At 39.8% G+C, this 13,406-nt stretch overlaps 1 protein-coding gene across 1 annotated transcript; it reads right to left on the reverse strand.

Moving 5' to 3' along the window:
• Nucleotides 1-4,017: 4,017 nt before the first annotated feature.
• On the reverse strand, nucleotides 4,018-12,498 carry LOC121903577 (noelin-like). Its single transcript, XM_042420736.1, has 5 exons — nucleotides 12,215-12,498; nucleotides 8,844-8,999; nucleotides 7,793-8,012; nucleotides 6,566-6,672; nucleotides 4,018-5,585 (listed from the first exon to the last, which is right to left on the reverse strand). The coding sequence occupies exons 1-5, from the start codon at nucleotides 12,398-12,400 to the stop codon at nucleotides 4,923-4,925; spliced, it is 1,332 nt and encodes a 443-aa protein (XP_042276670.1). The 5' UTR covers nucleotides 12,401-12,498; the 3' UTR covers nucleotides 4,018-4,922.
• Between the last annotated feature and the right edge of the window lie 908 nt (nucleotides 12,499-13,406).

Raw genomic sequence — 13,406 nt, forward strand, 5'->3', positions numbered from 1 at the left:
CACTTACTTAGTCCAAAGACGACACTGCGATTAGCATAACATGACATTAGCATTGTTAGCTTATTCGCCGTCAGTTAGCATAACATTAGGTTAGCATGGTTAGCTTATTGGTCGTCCTGTAATTAATGTCATTACTCCACAATGCACTGACATAATGTAATACCAATACTTTCCTGAGAACATATACGCATTCATCTAACACACTACTGAATATGAACTGTTCATATATACGGAATTATACCTGAAAAGGGAGTTTCTCACGAAAGCAGAAGCATCACATTTTCACTTATAATTTCTCTCACTCTATCAACCACATCCAAGCAAAGCCAACGTTAGCTAAACTAAGCTAAACTAAACTGTCCTCAAACTAAGCTAGCGTTGGCATTAATTTCCCAGAAATTTATATGATCAATTGCTGGATGAAATGGCACTTTCAACTAGCTACCGATATCAAAAAAGTTGCCTTGACTAGTTTCTGGACGTGAAATGTAGTGCTGGGTTTTGAGTCTTACCTCTTCTCCACAGGTGCAGGTGAAAATGTGCTGGTTCAGCAGGATATAACGTAATGTTGACCAGGAAATGATTTGGTGGCTGGCTGAAGAGAGGTCACCTCGTTTAGGGTAACACAGCAGTTTTGACAAAAACTGTAATTATGAGGACAGGCGACTGTCAGCCAATCAAAAGCTGTGAACTTTACACGTGTGAATTATTCATTAGTGGGTGCAGTTACATCGACCCACCTACAGAGGCCGCTGTGTCATACACAGATTTTACACAAATTCACGTAAATCTGAATTGTCAGTGTTGCGTGTATTCATGCAAAACGTCTCCATAAACCACAAATGCGCACACACACTCACACACACACACACTCACACACACAAACACACACTGACACACACACATACACACACCCTCACACACACACAAACACACAGACACACACTCACATACACACAAACACACACACTCACACAAACACACACACACACACTCACACACACACACACACACACTCACGCACACACACAAACACACACTCACACACACACACACTCACACAAACACACACTCACACACTCACACACACACAAACACACACTCACACATACACTCACTCACACAAACACACACTCACACACTCACACACACAAACACACACACACTCACACAAACACACACTCACACACACACACTCACACACACAGATGCACTGAGGCCAGACCAAACAGTCCACAACTTACCTTTAAATACACTTACCTACCTCTTATGCGTTAATACCAACCAGTCCATGACTAACCTTTAAAATACTTACCTACCTCTTATACCTTAACGCCTACCTCATCTCTCATGGGTGTCAATATTTTTCAAAAAAGTCACTCCATGAGTGGTACGAATAGACTCCAAATGACCTGAAACGTGCTCCTAAATACTTTCTGCGTGCTCGATTTTGGCCTCCACACTGAAATTTTCATCCCATTCATTTCCAATGGGGAGGACATTTTGCTCTATAACTCGGGAACCAAAAGTCATAGAGATTCGGGAGTGGGTGGCGTCAGACCTAATTTGAGGGCTCTGAACTTGGACCCATGTCTCTACGACCTTCCGTTCCTGAGATATAGCCATTTCAAAAAGCGGAAGTGACGTATCTCAGGACCGGAAGCTCGCACATGCTCATGGGTGGTACTGTTGGAAAGGCCGTACCTGAATTAGTGGGGATGGAGCTTGGTTCCAAGTCTCTATGACCTCCCTATCAAAAGTTATTCACATTTGTCCTGTTTTGTCCAGTGGGACAAACCTTGTTTTACCCCCATACCTAACCCTAACCCTAAACCCCCAACCCCCCTCCCTGCCCTAACCCTAAACCCCCAACCCCCCTCCCTGCCCTAACCCCCCTGCCCTAACCCTAACCCCACCCCCTGCCCTAATCCTAACCCCCCTCCCTGCCCCAACCCCCCCTGCCCTAACCCTAACCCCACTCCCATCCCTAACCCCATCCCTCATTAATTTCATAAACAATTATATTTATCAATCAATATGCAAATAAATAATATAAAACATAATTCAATTTATTTATCCTACAATTTAAAAAAAAACACAAGTATTTACATGGCATACAGGGGGTTAAAATAATTCCATTAATTGGCAAACACACGATCACAAACACAATTTCTAAAAACACAAGCACAATTTGATAAAGAAACCAAAACTACGGGGAAGGTATAAATAGAGGGCAAAAGCAGCCTCCCATCATTTCTGCTTAAACTTGGATACGACCAACATCTTTCTGCCAGCCAGCCTATTTCTTGTACTTTTATATACTTTGTGTTGTGCCTTAGCTTGAGGAAGACCCAGAAGGGTCAAAATGTTGCGCAAAGGCACACGTTAATAAAAATAATTTTAGTTGATTTTTTATTTTTCATATTTTTTGTCTTTGTTTTTTATATTTGCTTTCATATCTTTAGTTTATTTATAGTAAAACAAAAAAACATAAACTCTAACCCATGGTCATGAGCGGCACTCCTGATTATGGGTGGATTGAGGTGCGCCGCAGGAGAGATCCTGGTCACTCCCGTGGGCATGCAGAGCCCAGAAGACCACGCAACCAGCATGGGGGAGACTGGGCCCAGTCCTCTTGGGACCGAGGACGGGGGGCCTTCTGGGGGAAGGACCGCGAGCCTCCCTTCCCCCATTCAGTTGGGGTTGGGGTTCAGTTCCCCCATTCTAACCCTAACCCTAACCCTATCCTGCTTTAATCACATTAAATATTATTTTCTGTGCCAATCTTGTTTGGAGAGTGTTTCATTGAAATAAATCATTTAATCCATTGTTGCAGCATGTCTGCAGAAAGTATTTAGTTTGAAACACAGTCATCTGTTACTGTGTCAGTGATGCTCACAAAAACAAAGGGATTTTACAATGACATATAGCTGCTATATTCTACTATAGCCATATGTCATCATTCTGTTTTAGCAACAGCTTGCTTTTTTTAAACTTTAAGTGCAAAATTAAGTTATTTGTCAAAAAGTACTTGGTCAAAAGTGTGGTAGAAAAAAAATGGTGTTGCACTGAGAAAAATATGAAATATCTTAATAATGCCAAAATCCACTGGAGGGGGGCTTTAAATCATGACATTGTCCTTGGGAAGATATTTTTTTATATTGATTGAATGCTCTTTCCCACCAACATCCCTCTCATCTCAAACAAACAAACAGAACCAGCAGGTCATGAAGTCTATTTATCAAGTCCAGTCTTTTTATTTCATTTTTTTTTCTTCTTTACATCATGGATAGATAATGCAATCCAGAACACACCAGCTGTTAAGGCTACTGGTTACCAAAACTGAGTTCTCTCTTACAATGTTCTGCTAAGTAATTAAATATCACCAGCCGTTTTCCCTCTGCAGGTTTTATGCCATCATTGCCATTTCCACCAGTTCATGACACCAAATAACAGCACTGTAAAACTGGAGGCCAAAGTCTTAAGGTTCATAAAAACATCAAATACAGTACAAGTGTGTTGAAATACAAAACACAAAGCAGTAAGAAGTAACAACAAAATTACTCTGTTAATTGTTAAAAATGTACTTCAGTACTGTAGTAAATAATATTTTTCCTGTCTAAACTTCATCCCACACGCAAACTGATTCAACTTACACACAGACCAGCTGAACATTAAAAAACACAACAAAACCAGGCAAAGGAGGACCAGAAAACATGGAATCCTCCGAATGTGACACATCGCAGTTTCATCCATATTTTGAATACATTGCATGTGTCTAACAGAATTCATGCTGGACATCTCATGTAGTCCTGAACCCGCAACACCAACTTACTGGCGGACACCAACCTGCCAGCAGACACTGGAGGCCCCCTCAAAATTGAGAGAATTCTTGGAAAAGAGTGTAAAAAAGATTTTGTATTGCTGTATAATACATGACAGTAAGGAAAGGACTTATTATTTTATTATTTTTATTATTAATAATAACATTGTTCAGATTCACACCAGTGGGTCTGATTTCATAAAGTCAGAAAGTGTCCCATAAAAATATCTATTCATAAAAGATGTGTAGCATTCTTTAGTGTCAACCATCAAACATACATTTCTGTGTTTTCTTATTGTGAAAGACAAACTTTAGTTGGAATAATTGTTTCAGTGTGTTTACATTTCAAGTGCATTTGTGTCAGTTAATGGGATCATTATCTGAAAAACGGGCTCAACATTTAACTTCATACTCATTTAATGAAAAAACTCAAATGTATAAGGTAACAGTCCAACATTTGGGTATTTATGTTCCTGTACAGAGATCCCCCAGGATGTGTTTGGCCTAGCTTAGCACAAATTATGCTGTTTCTACACCTGAACAGGTGTAGAAATACAAAAGTAAAAAACAAACATTGTGGTTTTAGCAGCAGTCAGTACTGGAGCTTTTTGTTGAGCAACTGGGTGCAGTAACTGAACATAGGATCTCAAAATTGTCAGGTTTCACCTCCTCTGTCTGAACTCTAATTACAACTAAAGTCAGCACACAACAACATGGGCTGCTGACTTGTTAGCTAACAAGATACAACATTTCAATCAGACACACTTGGAATATCCACCTGTTTCTCTTATTTGTGCTAAGCTAGCTAAGCTAATGCAGCTTCTATCCTGGACACACACAGGGAAACCTGACAATCCTGTCTTCTGACTATAGAACACTGAGAATATGACAATGTGTCTTAGCATATTTACTCTTAATATTAATATATGATGCAGTGCAGTTAAGTTATCAAGGACTTGTATTTGTTCTCTAGTGTTACTGTTTGTTCTTTATTCTTAGTGTTTGTTCCTCAGTGTTACTGTGTTTGTTCTTTATTCTTAGTGTTTGTTCCTCAGTGTTACTGTGTTTGTTCTTTATTCTTAGTGTTTGTTCTTTATTGTTACTGTATGATGTGATAAAGTGTTACATTGTATAGGACTTGGTGGCCATTGTTCCAGGCATACAGTGCTCTCTCTCGGGGGTTGTAGTCGAGCATGGACAGGTGGCTGTATTTATTGGTCAGAGGAATGTCGATGTACTCGTAGGTGGAAGAGTTAGTGGAGTAGGCATAGTACACTTTAGTTCCACCTGAGTACCCATTTGTAACATACAGAGTTCCACAGATCATGAATGCCTCACCTGCACTGCGTTTTGGGTGGTTGGTGGTCCAGCTGCGGATTATTTGCAGATTATTTGGATTTAACTGGCTGAGAACTATGTTTCCAGCATTCTGATTGGTAGCGTAGACCGCCCAGAGCCCACCCTCGTCCACCATGAGGTCAATGTCTGAATGTCCCCCCCAGGAATAGTGGTACATGTTGTTGTAGCCAGCAAAGTCGAGTTGGCGAGACCGGCTGATGAGCGATGTGCTGAAGTCAAACTTGATGATGGTGTGACTCTGGAATTTGTTGAAGTAAATGGAGCCATTATAAACCACCTGACCAGTACCAGACCAGGGATGAGGCAGGCGGTGAGAGGTGAAGTTATCTGTTGTCATGAAGTCATACATTGACTGGTACTCCCTAACAAAGCGGTTGTTATGGTAACCATCCATGTACCACACCTGTAAGGGATGAAACCAAAAGTAATTTAAAGACTACAATGATGTCAAAGAATCCAGAAATAAATCATGTTTTTTTTTTCTTCTTTTTGGTACTAATGTGATGTACGAATATGTTCAGGAAAACGTGTTATATTTTATTGACCCTGATGCCTACAGTTTGATCATTATGTCATCAACAGCACACCTGGTCTTCAAAAAGAGCTTATGTCACTTCACTTTTCATTACTCTCCACTGGCTCCCTTTTGCTGCTCACATTAAGTTCAAGTCACTAATTTTCACTTACAGTGTGGCCACTAGCTCAGCACCCACATACCTGAACTCCCTCATTCTGGTTTAAGAGTCTTCTTTTTCCTGTCTGCCAATAAATCATTACTAGTCTTACTGTCACTTCTCCTGTGTGCTGTCTTGGTGTTGGATTGACTTACCAAACTTCACCCTGTCTTCAAAAATGATTTGAACACCTTCCTCTTCCCAGAGTACGTACTCTACTAATATGCTCTTTCTACATCCTAACTGCAATTTCAAATTTTCCTTCATGTCCTTTCTGGTTCTGGTTCATCTCTCCATGATCCTACACAGAGTGAAAACCATGACTCATTGCAATCCCATCAGTCTCAACTTGGATCTTGTTTCAGTACTGAGTAAAAATTTACTTAAATAGCTTTTACTCCAAAATCTGGGTAGCTGATTATGATGTTTGCAAATGCCAAATCAGTCCTCTTTCATACAACAGTTGGCCATATGACAAACAGATCAAAAATATAATGCTCAAAATCTGTGCAAGATATCTCGACACCAAAAACACTGGATCCTACACTTCCCATGATGCCACTGGTTGGCGTCTCCCTGCCTGTTAAACAGCCACATCTTTGAAACTCCAGAAATGTGTAGTTTCCTAGCTAAGATATAACTGCTGGCGTCATGTCTTGCTGTTGTATCATTGTTGTGTTTTGTGGTTATTGTTGTTGATGATGCTCACTCTGTTGTCTCCGGCTGGAGCGAGCGGGTCAGTCATCCATGATCCAAACCTTGACCCAGACGTCTTGATGGTGATTGGTTCAGATATTCCTGTCAGCTTCCCACAGGCTGAAACACAAACAGGAACACATAAAGGTACAGAGTAGACAAAATATACTTCCAGATAGATTCACTCCCCCCAGGATTTTACAGTTTTTTGTGATTAATGCAGCCAAAAATGCTTAATTTTGCAGCAGATTTTCTCATGAATTGTGATAAGTTTGCAATGTTTTATGTGCTCTTTTTGCGTTAAAATTGCAGGAATGTTTTTGTTTTTTTAAACTGCTACCAATGAATAGTCCTATGTAATGACTTCCTTGGATAAAAAGCATCCCGCAGATCACAGAAAAAACTATATTTCAGCTCTAATGTTTATGTATTTTCTGAACATGAGAACCATGAGGACTCAAAGTTCTATAAAACAGAAAATACTGTACTTGAGTTCCATTGATAGCCTTTATTAAATAAACTTTCAGCTCAACATTAGCAGCAGATAAAATCATCAATAATGTTATTCCAAAATAAATCCATCAACATAAAAATATAGTTTGATGTTTATGTTTGAGGCAGATTATGTCCATCTTTGCTATCTGAACAACATCAGCTTGTATTCTCCTGACTCACTGAATCAAACCTTATTTGGGAACATCTGGGAATTGTTTTGCTCGTCTATGGCATCATGTTTGTCGGCAGGTGAGATTTGTCCATCTTCCACCTGAATGACATCAGTTACCGCCACACCAAACGCCACGATTGGTCCAAACCACAAACGGCTGTTGATTTGGACATTTTATGCGGAAAAAGTTGCTGTAATTTAGTTAAATTGCAAGCTGTTGCAAACATTGTGGAAATTTCATGAATTTGAGTTAATTATTTCCTGGATGGAAGAATATATTGCATTGAAACAGCACAAACATTACACAAACTACAGCTGTTGCTTCACCATAACATGATGGAGGTGAAATCTGTGCTGCTGCCAGTTTTGAAAGATGACATTTAAAATGTTAATCACAGCATCTGTTTGAGAAACCAGGTCCTAGTTACTCTGGATCATCCACTGGTAACACTTTTTACTGGAACTACTTTTTACTGAAACTAAAGTTACTGTGAAAATGATTGAAGGCAAAGTGAGGTGAAGTGAGAGATGGTTTTCAGTGGGACACTGTTGTGTATTTGTTTGTTGACTCACCCAGCCTCTGCATGCAGGCCCTCAGACGGTCCTCCAGGCTTGTCACTCTGCTGTGGAGCTCCTGATAGTCCAGACCTCCCAACTGCTCCTGCAGGGAGCTCAGCAGCTCAGTCACATTTGCTGCCTCCTCTTTAAACTGTCGCACCAGCAGAGCATCTGCCTTGTAGGCCTCCAGCACCGGGATCAGAGGACGTAACTCCTCCATCTTTGCCTTGATGGACTGAAAGACAGACATCAGAGACACTCAGAAGACTAAAGGATTTTATTGTAAAGTGTTCAAACACTGAGGAGGAGGGACATCAGACAGTGACTTCATTTCCTGTTCAACTGTCATCATCCACTTGCAGAACCACTGATGTCTCAGAACACAATTAAAACACTGCAATTTAATTTAATGCATTGTGAGGTTTATCTTGGACTCTGGAGCTCAGTATTTATCCATAATGGCTGCTTTATCACAATTCCACCGTATAAACCTGAATCTGTGTGTAACAGGGGACAGGTGTAGATGCGTAGCAGAACACAGAACATTTATGGAATCAAATAAAGGTCATAAATATTTTGAGCTTGTGAAATAGTTTGTGAAAGTGTAATAATGTTTTGAAGCTGTAGAAAAATTTTGTGCATGTGTAAAAGTTTTGTGCATACAGAAATAATTTGCACGTGTAAAAAGTTTTTGTAGCTGTAGAAATATTATATACTATTATGTGTGTCATAAAGTCAAAGGAAAGAATCTGACACAAAGCATCTGTGAGCAGCAAACATCAGAACTGATTTTTCTACAAAATCCCGGATTACATTCGGTGACACCAGAACAACATTACTGTAAGATTCAGACCTGCCTGAGTCATATTACAGTTTTTCTAAATTGCTTTGGCACGTTTCTTGAAACGTTTTAAAAGTTGTCAGCACTGAAGATGCATTTCCCAAAACAGCTCATACATTGATTTGTTAGCTGACTTGTTGATTGGTTGATCAGAGACATGATGTCATGTGTAAGCTGACTTGTTGATTGGTAGTTTAAGGCATGATGTCATGGTGTGGGCGATACCTTGTACTGCCTGGCGATGTTACTCTCATGTCCTTCCTCCACCTGTTTGAATTTGTTCTCCAGTCCTTTCAGCTGAACTTCCATCTTCTCCACAAACTGCAAATCTCTCTGAGTGCGCTGGTCGAGAACTTCGATAGACTGACTCATATTCTGCACCTGGATGATAGAACACCACATTTACCAACTAATATTACAATAGTAGTACTGCTACAGCTGTACTACAAAAAGTACGTTTCTATTAAATATCTTACCAGAATCAGTGTTACAGTTAGTTTTGGCTCACATTCTGCTCCTGAATGACACAATATCACAACATTTACCAGGTGAAGAAGGAATTATTCTCCTCCAGGCTGCATGAAGGTGAACATGCCTGGAGCTTATTCACAGACATTCACGCTGCTGTTTATTTTATACTTGTATGTAGTATCAGTAGCAGCTAGTTAATGCGGGGTGCTGTCCCCATTACAGTTATCCAAAAAGGAAACACTATCATGTTAAACACAAATTCATTATATATTATGAAATAACTATGAAATGAAAATGTTTATTTGTACTCTGTGTCTCATAGTCCTGCCAGCAGTTGTGTTTTCAAATTGTATTTGGTTGATTTGGTGTGAATACGTTCACTTCCTGTGTAAGGGCTGCCGGCCAAATGAGTGTGTATGTAGGTCCTTCAACTTTTGGCAAGCAGGTGACCTGAGGTTACACTGTAATTGCTTGCTTCAGATTTTCCACAGAATGCAGCTCACCGCACCCCAGACAGGCCCATTTTTACTGGTAGCCTATAGACACACAGGTTTTTGCAAGGCCATTAGTGAGATGTGTGCAGGCAAATTTTCAGATGTTCAGAAAGCTAACATTATGAATGTTACAAGTATCTGTCCTGTACAGCAAACAGCAGGAATTATATGCTAACATTACTTTATTGTTTTCATGCTTACTTTACTTGTGTGTGTATGTTCACTTCAATTCAATTTAATTCAATTTTATTTATATAGTGTCAAATCACAACAAATGTAATCTCAGGGCACTTTTCACATGGAGCAGGTCTAGACCATACTCTTTAATTTACAGAAAGAGAGAACCAACAATTCCCCCATGAGCAGCATCTGAGAAGCCGCATCTAGAAGAAGCAACAACAACAACAACAACAACAGATACATGCATGATACATGATAAACTAGTAGTAACTCATACACTCTTCAGCATTACTCTCAGTAATGCCATTACCCGTACTCACTGGGTTACAATTTTACCCAGTTTGGGTCAATATAGCAACAACACACTGGGTTAATATTACCCAGAAAGCCACTCAAGCCAAGGGGTTGTTTTTTTATTGTCCCTCCAGGAAATTGCAATTTTGCAATCATAATATTTAACGCAAATTCAAGAAATGTCCTCAATATTTGCAAGAGTTTGCAATTTTGCTAATATACCACAACTTTTCCATATGAGATGTCCAAATCAACAGACACTTGTGATTTGGACCAATCGTGGCATTTGGTGTGGTGGTAACTGACTTCATCGCAGAATTCAGCAAGGATTCAGGCGCATTCAGCTGGAAGATGGAAGAATCTCACCTGCCAACAAAAATGATGCCATAGACGAGCAATCGACGAAATGTTCCCAAATGAGGTTTGATTCAGTTAGTCAGAAGAATACAAGCTGATGTTGTTCAAACAAATGTTGGCAGGACATCCGGCATGTGTTTGCACCCATACCATGTTGTTCTGGTGTTTTTGTTCTGGATACAGTTACTAACTTCATGCTTGGCCAACAAATTATAAATTCTGATTATCCACTAAACTGGATTCATCAGATTCATCAGAGTCAAAGTGAAGTGGAAGCCGTCTTTGAGACATGGAACTTCCTGACCCAAAAAGTCTCACATTCGGTTGACATCTTCCATAAGTGCGAGGGAATAAATCATTGAAGTGGAGATATCCCTGATGCAATCAATAGAGAATTGACAAGTTAGATACGCTGGTCAAGCTGCAGAAAGATCTCCACAACCTGGGGCTAAGTTTGGAATTCAGCCAAGCTCAAATTGATGATCTGAGGAACCACAAACAACAAAGTTTCCTTTTGTGGACAAATTATACATTGATGGGCAATTGAACAAAGATTCAGAGATCACTCTGTGGCTTTTTTAACATTTGACTGCCTTTCTGTCTGTTTTATCTTTAAGAATGAAATGATATACAACAGCAATTTAACCCAACATGACCAAGTCAAACTGACTATTAATTTACACTTCAAAGGAAGGTTTACATATGGCTCATGTGAATGTGAGCAGTTTGGTAAATAAGTTGGATGAGATACTAAATGTTGTCTAGGAGAATAATCTGCATGTGCTTGCTATTACTGTGACTCATCTTGACCAAACCATGACAAATGGACAAATTGATTTCAAAGGATACAATATTATAAAGAAGGACAGGAACAAAAGAGGAGGTGTTATCCTATATATTCAAGAGCATCTGCTATTCAATGTGCAGGATGATCAATATGTGAAAAGACTAGAGATCCTGTGGATTCAAATTCACCTTCCTACTTCTGCCCCTTGGCCTCCCTACTTCCAGCGCCAGTGCTTTCAGGTCCAGCTCCTTCAGCCAAATATGCTTTTCTGTAAGACCCTCTGAATTATGGAACACCCTACCAAATGAAATAAGAAACTGTACCACCTACCACATCTTCATACCAAGACAAAAGGCCTGGCTTTTGAAAAGTCAGATGTAAACATTTCTAACCTACATAGTACATTGCTCATTTTATCATTATCATAATTATCACTGGCTAACCAGCTGCTAACTTGTCCCATGTCCGTACATATCCAAGCCAACTTTGCATGACCTGGGTATGCATGGAATATCTGCTAGTATTTTATTAAAAATCTAGTATGTTTTTCTATAGTTGTGTCTTACAATTCTGTGTTCCGGTGTATATTACCATTTCACTAACAAGCAACTGTATCTTTTAACATAATGATTATTCTAGTTTACTTATGTTTACTGTTAACGGCTGTGGTCAGTATTACTTGGCTGTGTTTTGTTGCTTTGTGTTGTTTTCATAGCTATTTATGCTGAAATGGTGTTTGTTGTTACTGTATTGATATTTTGATGTTTCCTGTTGCCCTGCATGGCTTGTGTTCTGTCTTGAGAATTCTTGTTTTGTTGCTGTTGCTGTCTTTATGGTGTCTTGTTGTCTTTGTTCTGTAAAGTTGATCACTTTATAGGTTTCAAAAGATCTTGCCAAAGGACTGCAGTTGAAAACGAAAGAGTAGGCTAACACTGGCACATTCACAGAAATGTCAGTTAATGTGTGTTGTCCTTATAAATAAATAAATGAAAAAAGACACGCTACATTCGTACCTTTTCCAGCAGCTGTCTTAGCTGTTTGGTTCGAGCGTCTCTGGAACAGACGGTCTGTTGAGGAGCGACCACTGTACAAACACATCGACCATCAGTGTCCTGAGCTGAGCTGTATACCTGCCAGCCCTCCTCTGGGGCTGAAGGACCCACCTGTACCACACAGGATATTAGATAGAAAGAAAACATCAGACCACAGGGTTATAGTGTATTTACACTCATCCAGTAAAATCTATCAATACATCAATACATCAAACCCCCCCACAGTCAGTCCTTTACTTTTTGTAATCTCCTTATAAAAAGTAAGGAGATTTGTGTTTGGTAGATTATTTCTTTGTTGTAACAATGCTTCTTGTCAATAAATCGTTGGAAAGCCTGTTTATTTCCCTTTTAAATGGTGCCACATTTGTAAAGAACATGCATTTGTGGGATGAGCAGCAGAGATGAGTATGTGGGTTGCGCCCATGAAAAATTTGCCAAATCCTCTCTGCCAATGCTAAACAGCTTATTTTGCTGTTGCTATTGACTCTTGTTTTGAGTTTCTTGTACCCCAATGGTACCCTAATGTGTTCCTGAATGAATGTATATTCTTCATTACTGTGGATAAATACCCACTGTATATTTAAACTTACACTGGTTCTACTCAAGCACTCTTAGCTCTCTCCTTCTTTTAGCGCCTTTTCTCGCTAATCCCACAGTTATGTTATTTTAGCTCAGCATTTACCTTAACAGCTAACTTCAGCTAAACAGTTAACAATGGCGTCTCTCGCTCTCTTGCTCAGTGTGTCATATGTTTAGCTATTCCTCTGCCTCCTTTAGTGACAATGGTACGTGTAATAAATGTAGTTTATTTGCAGTGTTGGAGGCGAGGCTCAGTGAATTGGAAGCACAGCTCCACACCATGGAAAAACAATCATTAGCTAATGTAGTTAGCCAGCCCTCAGTAGCCAGTGCGGGCTGAAATAGCATAGCTCCTACTCTGCTGGTAGTACCCAAGCAGCTGGAAAGCCAGGGTGGCTGGGTGACTGTCTGAAGGAAGCATAGCCCTAAGCAGAAGTCAACGGTTCACCACCAACCAGTTCCATCAGTATTGAACTCAGTGCCATGTCTCAATACTACAGAGGACTCTTATGCTAATTTTAGTTCCTCCCAAAATAATCTTGTTGATAGTGCTGCAGGCTCATTACGAATAACA

The sequence above is a fragment of the Thunnus maccoyii genome, chromosome 9 (assembly GCF_910596095.1).
Source record: "Thunnus maccoyii chromosome 9, fThuMac1.1, whole genome shotgun sequence".
In the NCBI taxonomy this organism is placed as follows: domain Eukaryota; kingdom Metazoa; phylum Chordata; class Actinopteri; order Scombriformes; family Scombridae; genus Thunnus; species Thunnus maccoyii.